The sequence below is a fragment of the Embiotoca jacksoni genome, unplaced genomic scaffold (genome assembly GCF_022577435.1).
Source record: "Embiotoca jacksoni isolate LCO1_2020_lvr unplaced genomic scaffold, fEmbJac1.0.p SCAF_18, whole genome shotgun sequence".
Lineage (NCBI taxonomy): Eukaryota > Metazoa > Chordata > Actinopteri > Embiotocidae > Embiotoca > Embiotoca jacksoni.
The window spans coordinates 1,834,484-1,855,300 of NW_027185318.1; the positions used below are offsets into that span (position 1 = coordinate 1,834,484).

A 20,817-nucleotide genomic window follows, 5' to 3' on the forward strand; every position below is an offset into this window, starting at 1 on the left:
ACTGGAGGTCATGTGCTGGAATATTTCTTGAGCACAATTTCCCCAAATATCAAACTTTTCCTTCAGAACTATCTTGAGTTTAAAACTTCACACGAGCTTCAAGTTTTGAGAATAAATCGGAGAGCTCCTCCGGACCCTCAAACGGCTGAATCGGTGCTTTATTGGCGTTTGCTTCTTAAACTGCTTTGTGATCTGTTCTCTTGCACCACCTTTAACTTCAAATGTTTGCACACACAAAAAGATAATAATAGAGTTTTAAGTGCGTTCAGGCTCTAACTAGTCGAGCCGCTATGAAACGCGTGATCTTTCTTACGACACAACCCTCGGGACGATATCGTCCCCGGCGACCGGTGACATACATCATGTTGCTTGTTCATGGTTTATAACCTCACCTGCGTGTTTTGATTGATAACATTGATTTATCATGCGTAGTCTTCATACAGCCGTTTCTTTTATATTTCAATTACATTATCTATTTAATATGTAAATTAGATCATGCTGTTTGGTTTTTATTGAACTTCTTTCTTTCTTCTTATATTGTCAAATATTTTGACAGCGAGTTTACTCTATTGAACCTCATATTTTGAGTATTGTATTAGAGAGGAGCCGATGGCTTTGCATCGTTATCACGCCACTCTAGTTCAGCCAAATAAAGGCGAGGAGTGTTTGCAACATCACATTCACACGCCAACACAACATGTCTGAGCCCGCTGAAATTCAACTTTTAAACTTGTTAAACTAAAACATTCACTCAAAAGATCCCATCTGGTCCTGATAAATGTGTGCTCGCTTTATTTCGATGTGAATAAGGTGCAAACAAGTTCTCGTTTTCTGGATTAGTTTATTTGAGATGTATTTGATTCTGGACAATCATAGTCACCGAATGTTGATTCAGTGGTTTATTCATCATTTATTTGGGACCGTCATTGTTTTTTTATTCACGTCCACCTTTACCTCCTTGTCCACCTCCGCGTCCTTCTCCACCTTTATCTCCACCTCTATCTCCTCGTCTACCTCCTCGTCCACCTCCGCGTCCTTCTCCACCTTTATCTCCACCTTTATCTCCACCTTTATCTCCACCTCTATCTCCTCTTCCACCTCCACGTCCTCCTCCACGTCCTCCTCCTCCTCCTCCTCCACCTCCACGTCCTTTTTCCTTTTTGCCCTGTAAACAACATTAAGATAATATTTGACAACGTCTATTTAAAACACAGACAGATAAATGGCCGTATGGCTTCAAAAGATTGTGAAGTTCTACCTCTCCACCTTGTCCTCCCTCCTGTGGAAGATAATATCAATTAAAAATGCGCCACAAAGTGAAGTAAAACATACTTGTGTGCATAAAGCACGTATTAGGAGGATGAAAGATGTCTTACTTCATCAGAGGATGCTGACTCCTCCTCTGACATATCGACATTATCCTAAAAGAGGGAAACGGCTTCAGTTACATGTTTTCATGTCGTTAGTCACCGGTGTAAAGAACAGCAAGAAAACAAAATGACTCACCGGGTTTGCTATAATTGGGAAAACAAAAGAGAAAGTTATTAATTAGGGGAAATTACACATAACACTACATGTGACAAGTTCTGCCTTTCAGAAATAAAACTACACCTAAAATTAAAGCATTTGTCATCAACACATGAAAAGCAATGTTAATGTCAAAATATTTAAATGATCTGAATAAACAGTTGTTTAGTGAAGTGTTTCATTTATTGGAAACCAGAATGCTACAAACAGTTGCAAATCTTTTAAAATAAAATAACATGAAAAATTAAATCATACACTGAAGGTAAACAGAGAAACGTGTGCATGTGAATAGACTGAAGTCAAGTGAAAACTGAAGCTCAGTATTCTCCACAGAAAACCAGAAGAGCATTACTGAACAACATCCTGATGAAAGACACTTACTGTTGGACATCTTTTCTTTTTAACAAGTGCAGCACAAAGTATTTCCTGAGAAAAAACAACAATGAAACAATCTTATAAATGTGAACATCACACTCCTGGTAATCAGCACAATTTAGCAGCAGTACTCGGTACGAACCTGCTGCAGAAGTCCAAAACGATTTGTGTGTAATGTGTTGTGTTCGATGTGTATTTATAAAGTGGCGTGTTGAGATGAAGAATGTGGTTTTATTTAAGTGCTGCACAAAAGCTTTGTGTTGTGAAATGTGACAGTTTGACTTTGAAGGACTGCTAAGATTTGGGTGTGGACCTGTGCAGGGGCGTAACTCCGGAGGCATCTGGGGTGCAACTGGCCCAAACTTAAGAATGTGACTTAACTCTGAAGCACATAGCTGGTTGAGGTGAAGCCCATTTTAAACACTGCTGGCTAGTCTGAACATAACAATGTGCACCCTTTTTTTTTTTTTTTTAAGCTCATCATGTGATTTTTATTTGCAAAATATTGATAATATTTGCCTCTAAAATATGGTTGAGTTAAGCATGAATTGAGAAAGTACAAATGTGAATAAAGCACATGAGTAAATATGCTTGTGCTTTTGTTTACAACCAGTGTTTACCAGTTCAGACTCTTGGTGTTTACAATAGTTAGACAAAAAGACAAATCTCAAATCTGGACAAACTTTTCACGGTCTTAAGTGAACAAGTGTCACGAAAAACTAGATCACAGCAGGTGACTTGTGTGGCAGGAAAAAGATGAAGAGGTAGAGCATGACTAATAGGAGACAACTGGTTTTGCAGGACACATCCTAATTATAATGAGCCGAAATGATGTCTCACCTTGTTTGAACTGCGGATGTATTATGTTTCTCATTGTTTATTATGTTTATTATGTTGTCGGATGATCACAAAAGAAACAAATGAGGATGTGTGCCGTCAACCTCAATAAAGTTTGGCAAACAGGCACGTGTGAGCGACCGTTCCACCTGCACGGCCGCAAACTTGAATATTTGTGGTGACGACCTCGCCGCTGTGCAAAGCGTAGGTCGTCTACAAACATCCTGTCAAACCGTATCAATTTGGATCAGATAACTGTTTTCCAAACAGTCTTAAATTATACAGATACAATAATCACACCACAAAATAATTAAAGATAAACATTTGTAAATACATCAGGGTTTGAGATAAACAGATTGAAGTGGAAACCAGACGAGAGGAAATAAAGCCTGAATGAGTCTCACAATTGCTTAAAAGCTTTCCAAACAAAAAGTCCTTTCTAGTCAATCCTCAGTGGGTGAAGCTTTTTGCTTTTGTAATTATTTATCAGAAAATACCCAGATCTCTATGCACCATGGTTGCTTTGTTTGTCTCAATCCAGATTCTAATTTCCTATAAAAAAAATTTAAAAAAAAGAAAGAAAACACTGTTGACTGTGTTTCTTGGTTGTTTGTGTATAATATATATAGATATATACTGTACTGTATATATTGTATATACTGTGCATTTTATATTTTACATTTTATATTTTATATTTCATATTTTTTACTGCTATTTTACTGCTATTTTATTGCTTTTCTATTATTCTATTATTATCTTATTGCTTCTGTATGCTGCTGTAGCGAAAAAATGTCCCCTCGGGGATTAATAAAGTAACTACCTAACCTAACCTAACCTAACCTAACCTAAAAGAGATTTAATTTGATGGGCTGAAATCAAGGCCTTGCTTGGGAAGTAGCAGTGTGCCCCCTGGCGGATGGTAAAGGACCTGCATTTCCTGCACATTTTATTCATATGACATTTTGACATTTGCCTCACACACAGATAGACAAGTACGTCTGCTAACTCTTTGCCACAAAGAGAGCAGGGATCGGATGTTTATAAAAACTAGACGCACGGTGTTGAGCTGCATCTCAAATTAATCTTTCAGATGATGTATACCCCATATAACTTTCTTATTTTATGTTTTTGTTGATTTTAATTAATCTTTCAGGTTAACCTTCCTTCAACTGGGGTCCAATCTCATCTCTGTCAACTTGTGTTATTGCTGTGATCACTGCCGTTGTTTTTATTTGTTCTTTGCTCTGTAAATGACTCGATGTCATTGTAAATGAAGGGTTACCCTCAATAATTTCTCAATGATTTTTCTGCTCTTTTCTCAGTGAATCCCCACAGACGTATTTGTCCAGATGTTCAGCAATGTCTCTGCACTCAACGCATCTAAAAAGAGAAAAAATGTGGCTCACAGACTCTTACATTACATAATGCTATTTAATTATACACAACCAGTTTGATTTTTACATTTATTTACTATTTTTTCAGTAGATTTTTATTTAAAATATAGACATTCTTTATTTAATACACTTGTTTATTTTTCTAGTAATATTCATGAGATATTATTATTGTTATTCTTTTTAAACAGGAACTTGAAGTAGGCCACGAGACGCCTTGTTTTAGGACTCAGGACTCCTTCATGTAAGGATTTGGCGCCACGTGGTGGACATAATGTGACATTGCAGATGATCTCTGACGCTGTTGGCTTAATGGCGGCGAATCCAGCTAATGTTGAGGTGAGTACACTTCTTTATTGACACCTTATCTTAGTCACGGAGACAAATGAATTATATTTACTTCGGGGCTTGTCATGGTTCTCTATATCTTCATTATTTCTGCAACATGGTAGAATAATACATGTCTGACAATTTTGACAATAATCTGAAACAGAAATTTTGAGACTGAATATTCTGTTGAATATTGTGAATTAAGACACAGATTGATAATGAAGCTTTTCACTAACTGTGAGCAATTTGAGAAATGTCTTCTTTTTTCTTTTCTCTTTTAAGTAGGATGAAATTGTATGTTTACAACTGCAAATGTGTTGACTGTAAATACGGCCCACGTGTGTTTCACTGATCCTTTGAGGCCAAATAAATCCAACCTGGTTCATCCAACAGGTGATTGTTAAGTGCAGCTTCCCCCAGTGACATGTGGAGAATGAAGGCAGCACTATAGCACTTGTTATACTTGTCTTCGTTTTAAGACCCTCTCTGGGTCTATTCACAGTTTAATGATCCTGAGATCATAATATAAACCTGCTCTCTTCCACTTGATAGCAGCTCGCTGACCTCCTTCATAAACCTAATCAACAAGCTCGAAACTCAGCGACTGACTGCACCATTTCGTGGAATAATTTTCAGGTATTTTAACTTAATTTAAAAACATTTCTTACATCAATCCTTAATTAACTCAAATACTTGTGAGCTGAAACATTTTTCTAAAGAGCTTTTGCTCATTAGTGGGACTGATCCATGTAGAATGAGAGCTATGTGGGCTCCAGTATGCAAAAAATGTTGTAGCTCAGACGGTGTTTGTTCCATCATGTTGTGGAAATTGCAGAGCTCTGACTCCACTGCATGTTATTAGGTCCCAGACTCTGGTAGAGGCAGCATGCTGTGTATGCAGAATTGTGGGAAATCCTGTCTCCCCTGACACCTCCTCCCTCCCCTCCTGCCCTCCTTCCTCCCCCAGGTCTTTAGGAAGCTTCTTTAGTACTCTGTACATGTCTGGAGCTGGTCGGAGACGCAGCTGTTGAAACCACGGTGGGAACTGAGCAGCACACGAATCTCATTTGGGACGTTTAGACACAAAGATGGAAGCTTTTCAACAATACATAATGTAAGTTTATATCCCGCACACTTCAGAATTAATGAGCCGCAAATATTCTCATTAAAAAACAAAGTCAAAAAACTTCTCTGTCACATCTTTAGGATATTAACATTAATAACTTGTCGTGCAGAGCAAATAATTGACACAAACCCAGAGCCTTAAAAATCACAGGTTCAGTCTGGGTTACTTCAGCACCCACTGGATCAGGTTTTTCTTCTTTTTTTTTTGACCCAGTAAACTGACGTTAACACAAAAAAATAAACCTTATAAATAAACGAGATCAGTTTTTAATCCAGCGTGTTTTAGTGTGCATCTATGGCTGTAGAGAAAAAAGAAAGAATAAATCAATAAACAGTAAAATTATGGAATTATTTTAATTAACTATTATAAATTTGCCACTCCAGAATTTGAAGCAATAATAATAAAAAAAAAATAAAAAAAACCCTACGTTTGTTTATCATATTGGGCTAATTTGAAAAGAGTACGCGGATCTGTGGAGGTCCACCGGTACTCGCATGCTTTTGAGCAGAGGAGCAAATGAGGAGGGGAAAGAGCAAGTGGTTTATATGGGGGGGGGGGGGGGGGGGGGGCATAGATGAGGGAGGGGGGGGGAGAGATGAGGGAGGGGGGGAGAGATGAGGGGGGGGAGAGAGAGCAAGTGGTTTATATGGGGGGGGGGGGCCATAGATGAGGGAGGGGGGGGGAGAGATGAGGGAGGGGGGGAGAGATGAGGGGGGGGAGAGAGAGCAAGTGGTTTATATGGGGGGGGGGCATAGATGAGGGAGGGGGGGAGAGATGAGGGGGGGGGAGAGAGAGCAAGTGGTTTATATGGGGGGGGGAGAGATGAGGGAGGGGGGGAGAGGGGAGAGAGAGCAAGTGGTTTATATGGGGGGGGGGGGCATAAATGAGGGGGGGGGGAGATGAGGGAGGGGGGGAGAGAGAGAGAGAGAGAGAGAGAGAGAAAGCGGGTGGGTGCTGTGAAATCTGTTAACAGGGGAGCTCTGTGCATTCGTTAGACGTCTTGGCTGCTCGCCCAACGTGGCTCATTGTGATCGAGGCATGATCGCCGGCTCCAGGCAGCCCTCTCCACCCTCTCCACCCTCTCCGCCCTCTCCGCCCTCTCCACCCTCTCCACCGCCGCGGCCGCCTCGCGCCTGGACCCAGCCCAGCGCTCACCGCTGACATGGACAGACCCGTGAGTGCCTCCTCGCTCTCTCATCCCTCTCTCTCTCTCTGGTGGTAGGTTCAGGTTCCCCCTCTCTCTCTCTCTGGTGGTAGGTTCAGGTTCCCCCTCTCTCTCTCTCTGGTGGTAGGTTCAGGTTCCCCCTCTCTCTCTCTCTGGTGGTAGGTTCAGGTTCCCTCTCTCTGTCGCAGATTTAGCTGTGGCTACATGCAGCGTTTCCCTCCTGTCTCTGTCTGTTGCTGCTGTAGGAGGCAGGACAGCCGTGGGGGGGAGAAGGGGGGGGGTTGGCAGCTTTCTCTCCGCAGGCCCCTTACCAACCCCCCCCCCCCCCCCCCTCCCTTGCCCGCCTGTCCGGGCATGGGTGCCGTCCGCTGGCAGACCCACAACGTCTCTGTGTGCTCTTTGATTGTGTGCGCATGTTAGCTGCGCTGCTGCACCGTCACAGAACCGGAGCCCAGAGGTTCGCTGCCCCCCTCCTCCCCCCCCCCTCCCCCCCAACCCACCTCCCACACACGCGCACAGATTCTCCCCCGGTTCTGTTGGTGGTTGGTGGCGTTCACTTCAGTCTGCGCCATTGGACTCGCGGAGCTCCGGAGTCGGCCGAGCGCCCTCTCCATTGCGCCTGTCCTCGGTGGTCTGTCCTCGGTGGTCTGTCCTCGGTGGTCTGTCCTCGGGTCTGTTGTGTTCGGATCCCCTGACAACTAGAAGCAGTGAGGTCACCACTTTTTCCAGCACTGCCGCCTCTCTGAGTGAGTCCAAACTTTTCTTCTCATGCTCGCTGTGTCACTTTGCAGGTTTGAGACGCAGTTGCATTCAGGGTACGTAGTTGTTGTTATTCTACTAAAAAAAAAAAAGAAAAGAGTGTGAGCTGGGTCTGATCTCCGGGATGGTGTGATGTCTGAGGAGGACATACATGGCAGGTGGAGCAGCAGCAGCAGCAGCGATGGAATAAAAGCACAACAGAGTTCCTCTCCGTCCCCATCAGATCATCAGATCATCAGATCATCAGATCATCAGACTGTGTGCTCGTTGCAGTGACTCATCTCTGTGCTACAGAAGCAACCTTGACTTTTTCACTGGGGCAACAGTGGAGGATGACTGACTCAGTTTGGCACATCTACTTCCTGTCTCTGTGAAGAAGGTCTGACCCACCCCGCCCCCCTCCTCCTCCTCCTCCTCAGAATAATTCAGACAGTGAGGAGGATGGGATACTTCAAAATGAATTATATTTGTTTTGTTTTTTTCACATTTGCAACAAGCAGAAGTTGTGATTTTATTTTTTTCATTTGGCGGACGTTCTCGTCACTTCTCCCGAGCTGTGAACAACAACAGATGATGTCCGCTCCGATTCAAAGTGGGGAAGACGAGCTGAAGATGTCACTCATGCAGTGCTAATTATCCAAGTAGTGCTCGATGAGTCTGAATGAAAACTCATGAAGAAAATATGGGATGCAAAAAAAAAAAATTTTTAAACCCTCATAACTCTGATCCAACCTTTGCAAAAGTTTTGGCACATATTTTAAAAATCATTTTCTGTCATCAACCCCAAAGAATTGTTACTTTTAAAACATATGCTGGTGTCTTCAAGCTCATGTTATATTTATATATTGTGGTAAATATACTCGTTGAGAACATCGAAGTCGCTCTCACGTCTGTGTTTGATATGAAGCTTTTTGTTTGATCCACATCACAAAAAACAAAAGTTTGTGCCGGACCGTGTCTGCAGACCGGCAACTTCACAGTGATGAAACACACTTATGTGTGTTCTGGGTTAACGAACTTCCCATTCGACTTTTGACAAATTAGTGTATTTCCCAAAACTCAGTGCAGCCGATGGGAGTATTTATCAATACAAACATCAGTCAGATAACGGATCAATGAGTCTGACTGAGATGTTCAACTACACAACCTCTCTGCTGCTGCACGCTGTCTGCCAGCAGGTGATGAAGAGTGTGTGTGGACCTTTATCTTTTACATTTATGATTAATATATGAAGAAATATTTAGTCAAAGTAGAGCTGTTCTATCAAAACGTACGACTGACATTACTTTCATACTATTCTATGAAGGGAAAGTTCTTGTGCAGCTGCTTATGTTTGGACATTTAAACCTTTAAATAGATTTTAGTCGATAAAACCTTATTTTTCTGAGCAAGTTATTGGATCAATAGCTTTTAGTAAATAAGATATATTTCTATAAGCAAAAAAAGTAACACATTGTTATACAGTTATCAGACCGAAGCTCAAAATATAAAGCTGTCAAAATAAAAGGACTCTCAGTGGACTTGGTGAAATACGAATGTACTTCTTTGAGCTGCTGTGACCAACGACCCGACGTGTCTCCTCCCAGACCTCCAGTGACATGATGCCCAAGAGGGACAACGAGAGGGACGTGGAACTGGACAGGAAGATCGAGGCTCTCCGCAGGAAGAACGAGGCGCTCATGAAGAGGTACAAGGTGAGGACGAGCGCTCGCAGGTGGGACAAACTCCTGTCGCGACGTCCAGATTTGAGCTTTTCGGCTTTGATGGGGCTTCTCGCTTCTGTTTGTTCTTTTTTTTTATTGCATCCAGGAGGTGGAGGAGGACAAGAAGAGGGCAGAAGAGGAAGGAATGGCGCCGCAGGGCCGAAAGGGAAAAGCTGATGACCTCACCATCACAATCAGCAAGTCCACCAGCGTGAGTGTCCACATTTGGCGGAAGACGTGACGGCTGTGTTATATAATGAAACCGATGCGTTTTCATAAAGCGTTTCCTCTCTTCGGTCCGGAGCAGGACAGTCGGGTGGTGGTGACGAAGGCGTTCAGCAGCAGTTCACCGGCAGGTAAAGGCCAGCAGGAGGCGGGGCCCGACGGGGGGGGGGGAGGGCCCTCCGCAGGGGGTCGGCCGAGGCCACAGGAAGCAGCTGACGGTCACCATGGCTGGCAAAAAGGTAACGGTACCGAGTGAAAAAGAAAAAATACACGGGAAGCAAAAACCCTTTGAAGTAGTTTTACTGTAATGAAAGGATATGTAGTGATGTCATGTAAATATCTAAGGTTACCCAATGTTCACTGAATTTAGCTTTTGTTGTTTACATACTAAATCAAAGTAATCAGAGTTAGTTTGTTTGATTCAAATTTTGTATAAACTGTATTTGTGTTTAATTTTATGCATTTTATCTGTTCTTATGAATCTCATCTCTTTTCTCTATTTTTAAATGTTCTGTTTTTATGTGAAACACTGCATGTAATTCTCTTGCTGTGAAGCACTGTGAGCTGCATTTCTTGTATGAAAGGTGCTCTACAAATACAGTTTATTATTATTGTTATTATTATTATTATCACTAATTAGCAACAGGCAGCGTTTCTCACTTCATGACACTAATATGAGTGACTGTTTCCAGGGTAAGAGGGTGGTGAGTGAGAGGCCCGAGAAGAGGCCCGGCCCCGCAGACGTCAGCAGCCCCGCCGATGACGGACAGGCGAGGCGTGTGGACTCGGTGGGGAGGGGGAAGCAGCCGTCTCACATGACCAAGAGGGACGCGGCAGCAGCACCGGTCAGAATCAGATTTAAAATCCCTGCCTGCACCCTCCCGTCTGCTTCGAACCTCACACCCCTCCTTTGTTTGCTCTCTGGTGCTGATGTGTTTTACATAGATGTCAGACAAGTCGGCGGGCCCTTCCCCTCCAGAGATGGAGCACAATGGTTGGTGGACAGGAGGTGGACCAGGGCTGTGACTCACTGCTGTGGGATTAGGGATGAGGGGTGTGGGTGGGTGGGGGGGGGGGGGGGCCTGCTAATAGAGCTGTTGGTCGAGTAGATGACGTTTATTGTCTAAAGGTGGTCTGATTGCTCTTTACTTTGTTTTCTCCCTTGGAGGAGCTCTAGTTCTATTTTGAATAATCGATCTCCCTCAGGGTGTAAAATGGAGTCTCAACAAAATGTATTTTACATATATAATTAGGTAGAATATTAACATCACTATCTTTACTCCACGCTGTGGTTCGCTTGAGATCCCATATTTAACACAGACAGGCAGAGACACATGTGCACATGCAGTACCCCCGGCTGGGCGGTGAAATGCCACACTGTCACTGACCTTAGGCCCTCCGGGTATTCAGAAACTCTGGAACAGCTGCTCCGCCTCAATATGAAGCCTGATGCACACACACACACACACACACACACACACACACACACACACACACACACACACACACACACACACACTCAGAGACACTCACTGCTCAATTAATAAAGTGATGCAGCTTATCTGCACCACTGTAAACACAGACACTCTCTGGATACTAAAACACAGGCAGCAGCAGTCTAAATATGTCTTTACTGTATTTCTGCCATTTGAGGTGACGTGCTCTGAATCGACGGGCTGAACACGCTGTTCTGTTGCCTTTATTTCTGGCCCGTTAGATCTCTTCTCCCTTTATTTATCATGTGGACTGAATCAGCACTTGAACGGTAGCCAGCTCCCCAGTGCACCAGTCATCTGTGAATCCCACAGACCCGGTTTCCACATAGTCGCTGTTTACATAACCGGTGTCATTTAACGGTGCTGCATGAGAGCAGCGGGGAGAACGCCGCAAAATGGTGGAGAAAATGTCACAGATATATCTGGCAAGTGTTGGAAAAATGTTTGTGTAAAGAGGATCCATGATAAACTGCACATCGCTACGGCTTTGCCCTGCCTCTGAAATATTTTGCTGAGTGTGTGGAAGTGAATAATGACCGTCGGTGGGTGGTGGTGGTGGTGGTGGTGGGGGGTTATCGGGCAGCATCCCAGCCAGATTGTAATGCCTCATGACAAGACTGTCTGTTCACACTCCTGACAGAGAAAGACAAGAGTAAGGAAATCTAGTGGGAGCAACAAAGGAGGAGTAGTGGGAGGGGGAGGGGGGGAGGGGGGGGGTGTCCTCCTGGCAACCCACCGTCTGTTTCCAGCCTCCATTTCTCTTCTCTGAAACTTAAAGTGGTCTACACTCCTCTGGCACGATTGTTTCCCTCTTCCCACCATCCTGAAAGGGCCGATTTGATCTAATTAACATTCAACTGCCTTCTCGCCCTGAAAAGGCTCATTATGCTGCCGAGGAGACGCGGCTGGCGAGGTGCCAGCAGAGAGTCGGAGAGGGAGGAAGGAGGAAGGAGTGTGAGGAGGGAAGAGGAGAGAAAAGGGAAGGTGGTCGGAGGTCTTGAGCGTCTGTGTTCGGGCTGGACTCGATGTCGGTGTGGGTGTGTGACTGACTTCGTGGGTGTAGGTGTTGGTGCTCTACCAGCTCTGTCCGGCGTTTGTGGTCTTTTTCCACCTCGGCTCTTCAAGTGTTGCTGTTAATGGCATCATGACTCATCCGCTGTGTTCAGCTGAGCACATCTTTGCCATCACAAATACACCGGAGCAAAAAACAAAACAAAAATCACACAATTCTCCACCTTTTAATGAGATGGTCTGATTTTCCAAACCACCAGGTAGTTTCCTTGTTGAGTTACCTGTAAACTGAAGTCTGGTCTTGTAACCGCTTTACAAAGTGGATAATTATCAGAGGTATTAGTGACAAGAGATGCTGTTTCACTTTTAAACCACTGGGAGGCAGTGTTGGCCTCTTTATCTTCTACCAAATGGATGCCTGTGCTTAAATTTATTTTACTGTTTATAGCAGCAGTAATGAAACTCTTTATGAGCACGTTTAATTGGCTGGCGACAAGTTGCTGTGTCATCCTAGTTGTTGTTATGTTCATCTTTTTATCTTTTTGTCTCCCCTCTCTGACAGGATGAAGTTAAACCAGGGCAGAAACACACTGAGGAGCACCAAAGGCTGTCAGAACAAAGCCAGGTGAAACAATACCTCGGTTGCCATGGCAGACACACAGAAATGATTTAATTATGGGTAATTTATCTATCTGTAAAAAAAAAAAAAACGCCCACTCAGTGAGAAAAATCAGACGAGTACAGTTTCAGCTCATTAAGACCACTTCATTCACAGAATCTGAAAGAGCAGGTTTCCGTGTGACAGCGACACCACGTGAGCACGCAGAAACGCAAACACGCGCTGCGCCGTCATCACAAACACTCGCAGACGGGCGCGACACGTTGCCGTGCACACTCCTCTGTTCAAGTGCTCGTCCTTATCGGCCTCCTGCTGGCTGGCGTGTTAACGGCGCCGGAGAGGCTCAGAGCTGCAGACCAGGCTGACGCGGAGAGGCCGGCAGGACGGGCTTCAAAGGCCCGGCCAACCCGCCTCGTGACAAGTGATGCTGCTCATGCCTCTCTCTGTACCTCGCCGGCTCTGCTGCGAGTGCTCAAGGAAACACCGTGCAGAGGTTTTGTTTTTTGAACTGTTGCGTAGTGGATGAAAGTCAGAAGGCCCTCGGCGTTGTTCACTGTTAACAAATATAATGTAAACCTCTTCTGGCATTTTTGGGGGGGCTTAAACCAGCTGCAGCTTCTGGAGCTTCAGCCGTCCAGAATAAGAGCTTGAACTCAACACCCCCCCCCCCCCCCCTCCCATCTCCCCTCCTCCCCCATCCTCCCTGCGAGGCCCCACACATGGGAGAAATTGAAAAGCTCCAATTTGCGGCAGCAGCAGATGACCTGTTGGGACATGCGAGAAGCTGCTTCCTGTGCAGTCGTCCTCCGAGGGCGGGAGGGAGGGGAGGGAAGGGAAGGGAAGGGAGGAAAAACAGACCTCCGATAACTGTAAGAAGGCAACATGTTTACTTCCCTGTGATTGGTCCACACCTGAGGGGAAAACATGACCAATCATAGTTTCTTCCCGGCACTGTTGTGTCTCTTTCTTTTACTTTTTGTTGTTGTTGTTCTGTTGCTGTGAGATTTAACATGCAGACGAGCATTTCGATTTTCTTGCGAGTTGCTTTGTAATCACATTTTTTTGTTTTTGTTTTCCCTCTCTGCCTCTTGCTGTCAAGCTGACGAGCACTTTTCTGTCAGAAACTGCTCTTCTTTTATGTAATCCCCCTCAGAAAACAACGCTGTTTGTGGCCTTTTGTTTTATGAGGCTTCGTAACAGGAGCACACAGTCTCTGCTGCTTTCGATGTGTTAAAGAGCCTGTATCAGATCTCCCTTTAGTATGAACAGGCTGTCCTCTCTGCTCTCATCACTGATCAATAAACAGGCTAAGAGAGGGGATTGGAGGAAGGAAGCATAATCGCAATTACCGTACAATTCCCTTTTCCTGGAGTTCAATATTAGTCATTAGTATTTACAGTAATGTAGGATGCAGACTAGAAATATATTCTGAATGCCACCGATCTCTAAATGTCCCTGTTACTGTTAGATGAGTTGTTTGTATACGAGAAGCCGTTCTTGTTTATGGCCACCCATGCTCAGTGTGAACTTTTCCCCTCTACCGATCACCGTGCAGCTTCAGATGCATTAAAATGTGACACCGTTGAGTCACGTTTCATTGCCGGCGCTCCATTAAGAGCCACCGCTTGTTTTTAATGCGTCTGAATACACTGAAGTGCTTTTTGTGTCTTGTGCAGCCCGAGCCAGAGAACCCGCAGGCCATCACGGACCTCAACATCCCCACTTCAAGAGAGGAGCAGGAGGAGTATCTGCGGTGGAAGAAAGAGCGCGAGCAGATTGACAGGGAGAGAGTGGCGCGGCATAAAAACGCCAAGGGCCAGTGGAGACGGGCGTGGGACGTGGACAAAACCGAGAACATGTAAGACTCTTCGTCTCACGGCGGCTCCTCCAGGTTTTATACTTCATCGGCTCCCGTTTTTCATTATTTCAAACTAAAAAAAACTCCTGAAATGTTGACTGACTGATGACTAATCCAAATGTTAATTTTCCCGTTGGCTGAGCATCAGTTGTTATTATATGTATTTATTTCCCTCTGACCTTTAAATAACCTCATTTAAAAAAATAGACATACACTGGTATCAATCTTCTCATCTTACTCTGAGCACAAATATATGCATTTATTTTAATGTGGCGTATTGCATTACCAGCTTCATAAGCTGTTCAGCTCGCTGACAGTTATTTTTAAATGAAGAATAAAGTTTTGCTAATTTTTCCGGCTCAAATTTCGTACATCAGTGAAAAGCCTAATTCACTTTTAGTTGCAGATGATGAGGAGAAAACTGAACTTGAAGAACTGCCTTCCTCTTAGATGAGCTATCTCTGAACTGAATGTCCTACCACATGATCACAAGACTAAACCTCATCAAGTCACAGGATGTTGCACAATTATAGCATCGCCAAGTAATTACTTTTCAGACAAACTATCATTGAGGGAAAAGAACGTGACGGTACGTTACCAGAACTCCTCCGTTTTAAAGACTCACTTTGATCACAGCTTTCTCTGATTTTGAAACGAGCCTACGAGCCGCATGTTGAACACCTGCTTTCAGATCGCTTGGTGAAATCACACGATCGCACCCCGAACTGACTGCAGGGTAAAAATACAGCCCGTTGATCTGAAGTGTTTTGTTAGATTTCAAACAAACCGAGCTGTTAAACACAGGTTGCAGAATAAATGAATGTGCTGTTTAAGGAAGCATCAAAATGTAAAGAGACAGGGAGGAGCGGGTATTTTTAGCCCGGGATAAGAGAGGGAATGCTTTGCCTTATTTGGAGAAGCTTCAACACGGCCCTCGAGGAAGAACAGGCCTGGAAATGTGTTTCTGATTCAACAATTTAGACGGTTCGGGTGGATGTTAGCCGTAGGGGTGTGACTCGCGGAGGAGACGCTCTCATTGGTTCTGCAAACTCTCCGATTCTAGGCCCAAAATAGATGTTCAGTAACAACACTGATGGAATGCAGATGGGCCGGAGGTGAGGAATGATAAAGACACTGCTCGTATTGTGTTTTTGTTCCCGTCTAAACCGAACTTCTGCCTCCAGGTTTTCAGACAAATCCCTCCCTGACCGAGACTGGGCTCCTTCCAGCAGAGGTGAGACTCTGACACAGAATAAACACCTTTCACATCCACACATGGTGATAAAAAAAAGATCGGTGTCATTGTTCCAGGTGGAAGAAATGCGAGAAGAGGACAAACCAGGGCAGGCGGCGACTCGAGAGGTATCCGACCTGATATTTAGTAATTCAGTAAATGAGATAAACGTAGTCTGTAACTGTCGGGGGGGTTTCTGTCTTAGGTCAGGACAAACGCAGCAAAGACAAGGGAGCTAAAAGCGTGCTGGTGATGAGCAGTAAAGCAAAAGGCAAAGATCGCCTGACTGGGAGGGCCAGGAGGTCAGTAACAACACACACACACACACACACACACACACACACACACACACACACACACACACACACAGCATCTGAAATTGATTCAGCTCAGTCAGCTGTTGCAAAATACTTCAAACGGATGTGGGAAGGCCTGTTGTGTTCCTTCACTGTGCCCCAATTACAAATTCTCCTCGATGTCATGAGACTTGATTTAGAAGTCGTAGCAGCTGATTAAATAACCCAGAAGGCCTCATTTTCACTGCATTCAGTTTCTCCTCCTGCAGCTTCTCCTGTGTTGTGTGCCGGTTGGTGGTGAGGAGGCTCTCTGGGTCGGCTGTTACGACAAGCATTGCTCATAATCTCCAAAAAGCCATGAGACCACAGACCTGGAAGGGACGTGTTATGTGCCAGATTATTGCTGCCTTCAGATGGGGTTGTGTTTACTGTGTTCACGAGTAGAGTCCATGTTTTAGGATATTCACGACCTCTGACCTCCAAAAGCTCAAGAGTTCCCAAGTTATGACCGATGTTATCAGAAACGGGGGAAATGGACGTTTCACTATTGTGATTTTAGTCGTGTAGAGTTAAAAAAGGTTGATCTTCCCTACATTACGATAACGTGCTAAAGTTGTTGAGCCTTTTTGAGCCTCTTGACGTTGTCCGTGTTGCTGTTGCCTAGCAGCGGTCCTCTCACAACCACTTGAACAACCGAGCGTACGGTGCACACAACATCCGCATGTTGGAGCCACGAGCTCGCATGTTTCGTTTGAAGGCTTCAACCTCCTCGAGTCACAGGTCAGCTGATTGGGAAGCAAATCGTGAAGGACTTTGAATAAAAGCTCTATATGAATGTCATTTACAAGACTTACCTTGCTAGACCTAAAGAGTCCACATCTACATTTCTCATCCTTTATCTTGGCTTCATTTCTCTTGGTTACGAAAAAATAACCCACTAAACAAAAGTCTATATTTTTCAGATGGCAGGCGAATGATGATGAAGAAAACCCCGAGGTGAGACGTAAAACCTGTGACGTGATTATGGATCGCACAGACTAAAATAAAAGGTCTCCAAATAAGCCGAGAGGCGTGTTTGATGTTCTGATCTCATCTCTTAGATTTCTGACACGACACTGGAAGAATTCCTCGAGGAACTTGACGCCCTCACAGACGGTGACGTGGAGGGTCAGGAAACTAAAACCAAGATGTCTCCCAGCCCGGACTCGCTGAGTACGCCCGAGGACGTGAGCCGATCGGCGGCCCCGGTGTCAGCGGCGAGCTCGAAGGAGGACACCCCCGCTCAGGGGAAAGCAGAGGCCTCGTCCCCTCGGGGTTCGGAGAAGAAAGTGCGCTTCTCCGAGGAACTCATCCGGGGGGCTCATGCGAGGCAAACCACGAGCTCTCAAGACTCTGCCGCTTCAGAAACCGGATGCTTGATCTCTTTGAAGGCATCCTCGCCTAAGAAGAGCAAGCATGAAGTGCAGGCACCGCAGCAGCCTCTTGAAAGTGCCAAGCAGGGGGATGGTAGTCCTCAGGATGAAGGAGGTTGTCCGTGTGCTCCTCCTGAAACCGAATGCACTGAAAAAGACAGCAACCCCCCCACAGCTCCCTGCTCCCCCCCTGCTGAAAAAGCCTGCGCCTCTCTAGAGGAGAGCTCCGTCCAGCCTGTAGAGCTGGCCAAGTGTAACATCAGCAACACAAACACAGGTATGCAGCCGCTTCGGTGATCCTGACTCTTCTGACTGCATGTGGATGGCAGGTCAGTCAGCTCATTCTGGGTTTCTTCCACAGAGGAACTAATAGACTCGGGCCTGTCTGTCCTGAGCCTGGAGTCAGGAGAAACACACCCAACACACTCCACCAGCAGTGACAAGGTCAGTGTGAGGGGGAGGAAGAGGGATTAGAGAATCAATAGATGTGTAAATAGACTGATGGAGGGAAGTGCAAATGGTTGAGGAGTTAAATGGATGAAGAGAGATGCAGTATATCTGCGCCGCCGCTTTCTATTATCCAATTTCGATTCAAGTATATTCACCCCCACTGAGACCTGATGGTGTGCAGGCGAAACAGTCTCATAAGAGGATGCCTCTTCATCTCATCCACCAGTGGAATAGATATTATATGACCGCCTACTTCAGTCATTCATATAGAGAAGTTGTGGGCATGACATGCATAAATTGTGTGCTATAGCAGTTTTAACGATTAATTTTTGTGCATGTTGTTCTTTTTTTTTTTCTGCAGGCACGAGAGCATGGGAAGATTGTTTGATTGAAGCCTTTGGGATGTAAATACTAAAACCAAAACACGGCATTTGGATGCATTTCCTGCTTCAGGTAGCTCGTTCTGAGGTACTCCGTTTGTGGCTCACAAGCAAAACCACGGTTTCTTTTTGCAGCGGCGTGTCCCACTCGCTAAAGTTGTTTCTAAAAAATTTGACACAAGAAGGATGAGAAGTGTTCCTGAACATTTCCCCGTCAAAGTACTTTTACATCCAAGCACTTTATGAGTATAAAAGTCTGCGTACGGACACATTCTTCAGTATGTTAGTATGCTGCTTGAGTGCAATATCATTGAATGTTTACATTTGTATGAAAAATTGAAGGTACATATCAGGAGGCCAGCTAATCAGCGTAACTTAGCTCGCCCTTGACAATGAACCAAGCCACAGTCAAATTATCTAGTGCCTGATTCTGCCTTGGAGGTATTTTGAATAAGTCTGTATTATATGATGACACAGCAGACCTACAGTACAGTCTGTATTTCTACACTCAAAACTGTGCAAGTTGACATTATTTATCAACTGCTTCTAGCATCAGTCAATGGCCTTTCACAAATATGAAAACAATACATTTGTTAAAGCGCACATGTGGAACTTATTGTCTTCGGCCAGTGACCAAGACAGTTTCCAAAGTTTCAAAAAAATCAACCTTACTGCTGATATTAAACATTTCTGTTAGTCAGGAAATGTAAACGGAGGAACTGCACTGATTTTACAGACGAAGCTCAGTTTACTCTTCGTGCTCCGTCGCCTACTAAAGGAGCTTCGTCAAGTCTGTCAAAAATAACCCTGATGATGTCACAGTGACGTCATCAAGCCTACCTTACAAGCTGGGGTGTGTGTGGTGTTTACCAGGCGGAGGGGATCTACTGAACAAGTGCTATTAAGTTGCATGATGGAGCCAAACAGTCAGCGAATAGCAAAAAATACTGCTGGCGTAAAAATATGTGTCTGTTTAAACGGATGATCAGTGACTCTCCACAACTAAATTCTTAACACACTGCTGTTGTGTTCCCTAAAGCACAGTTTTACAGCTGAATCCCAATCACCTGGTCTTCCTCAGACTCTTATTATGTTCAGTTTATAGCCTCTAAGTCGAGGTTGTAAATCAAAAACAAATCAGAATAACTCGAGTATTATTTCAGTTAATAGTTGGCTCGTGCTGTTTTTAAATGAGCAGCGATAAGAGGGCCGACACAGAAGGAGGGAACAGCCCTTCTCTCCGTTGAGGCTTTTGGCTCCTGTGGGGACGGACGGACGTGAATGTTGAAAACACGTCATCCGATTCATGAAGATTCAGCTTTTAATTTGCTGTTGAAACACTGGAATTCAGCTGTAAATCCCTTTTTGGTGTTTTGTCGTTGGGTCTGTCCTCTAATCACAAAAGACAAGTCATATTTAAAAAAAAAAAAAAAGCTTCCTTTAATTAAGAACTTAGCCAGTTGTTGTGCCTTGCATATTGGCTTCTTCAAATGTTGAAGTTGTACCTTAATTTCATGGTTTGTATGATAACTGTTACATCATTTATTTTATTTATTTACCTCTCCATTCGGACAGCAGAATGTTACCTAGAAGGAATTTGCAAATCTGAAATTGTTTAAAATCAATGTATATGTATGCTTTTGTTTTTATTTATTTCCAGCCTGTTATTTTATTTTTGGTATCAAGTGACAACTATAATAAGTTGCCTTACAAGAACTCTGTCCTCAAAGAAGCTGTTGTCAGTATAGTTAAACAGTTACGTAACCGTGAGTAGAGAACATAGCGGACCTGCTCTGAGCTGCAGGTCCATGTCAGCTGCAACTGTGGTTACACGAAATACAAATGATCAGGATTCAAAGTGGAAGCACACTGACAAAACCAAGAAGCAGGTCACAACGTTTGAAGCCAGTCTATCCCTGAAAAATGGAAGTAAAACGAGTGGGGGCCTTATTCTGTATCATAATTGGATGGTAAATTACTTGTAAAGGACACATCTGTTTGGGAAAAAAAACAGGTTACCTGTGAAATGTTTAAAACTCCCTGTGGGATTTAATATAGTGAAATGAAATGTAGGACCTACAATCATAGAGCAGTTGTGTGTTATATGTCCTAGTGTAGTACTCGTTTGTTAAGTCTTTCCGACATCGGCATCGTCACCTCCCTGAAATGACAGATTTAAGAGGTGCTTGTGATGATCTCGGTCCACCTGGCTGTCCTCCATGTTCTGACATCCACTCAAAAGGAAGAAATACTCGTGTGTGCAGGTGTGTGAGTGAGTGAGTGTGAGTGAGTGTGTGAGAGTATGTTTCAAGGTGTGATGCCAGCTTTTTTGCTGTTCGGAGTGCTAACGCTCGTTTGAATCTGTGTGCGACATAGCTTCATTTACTGTAGAGCGATTTTGAAGGAGGCGTACAGAACGTCAATAAAGTGTTTCTGTATTTCAAACTCTGATGACTTGCATGGTTTTGTTGCACCGTCACTCTCTCTTTACCCTTCGCTTAACGTTGCACCTGCAGTGACGTAGCAGATGTGTATGAATTCATTTTTTTGGAGAATTTTTATCTTTTCAGGAAAAAAAACAACAACCAGCCCCAGTAGTGAGTCTGAGAGAGAAACGGGGCCA

The 20,817-nt window shown here is 44.3% G+C and overlaps 2 protein-coding genes and 1 long non-coding RNA gene across 3 annotated transcripts; 1 reads left to right on the forward strand and 2 right to left on the reverse strand.

Annotated features, from left to right (window-relative positions):
• Positions 1 to 829: 829 nt before the first annotated feature.
• Positions 830 to 1,416, reverse strand: LOC138199780 (uncharacterized). The gene is made up of 3 exons (XM_069151983.1): positions 1,377 to 1,416; positions 1,259 to 1,279; positions 830 to 1,165 (listed from the first exon to the last, which is right to left on the reverse strand). The coding sequence occupies exons 1-3, from the start codon at positions 1,379 to 1,381 to the stop codon at positions 907 to 909; spliced, it is 285 nt and encodes a 94-aa protein (XP_069008084.1). The 5' UTR covers positions 1,382 to 1,416; the 3' UTR covers positions 830 to 906.
• Positions 1,417 to 1,504: 88 nt separating this feature from the next.
• LOC138199781 (uncharacterized) lies at positions 1,505 to 2,183 on the reverse strand. The gene is made up of 3 exons (XR_011178370.1): positions 2,045 to 2,183; positions 1,909 to 1,953; positions 1,505 to 1,514 (listed from the first exon to the last, which is right to left on the reverse strand). It is a non-coding gene; the product is annotated as an uncharacterized lncRNA (long non-coding RNA).
• Positions 2,184 to 6,516: 4,333 nt separating this feature from the next.
• LOC138199779 (coiled-coil domain-containing protein 9B) lies at positions 6,517 to 20,639 on the forward strand. The gene is given in 15 exon segments (XM_069151982.1): positions 6,517 to 6,760; positions 9,097 to 9,204; positions 9,320 to 9,424; positions 9,521 to 9,603; positions 9,605 to 9,677; positions 10,131 to 10,283; positions 12,508 to 12,570; positions 14,241 to 14,422; positions 15,607 to 15,656; positions 15,734 to 15,784; positions 15,862 to 15,958; positions 16,915 to 16,948; positions 17,053 to 17,641; positions 17,726 to 17,808; positions 18,176 to 20,639. Coding segments are annotated over 15 exon segments (1,710 nt in total). The 5' UTR covers positions 6,517 to 6,748; the 3' UTR covers positions 18,203 to 20,639.
• Positions 20,640 to 20,817: the final 178 nt, after the last annotated feature.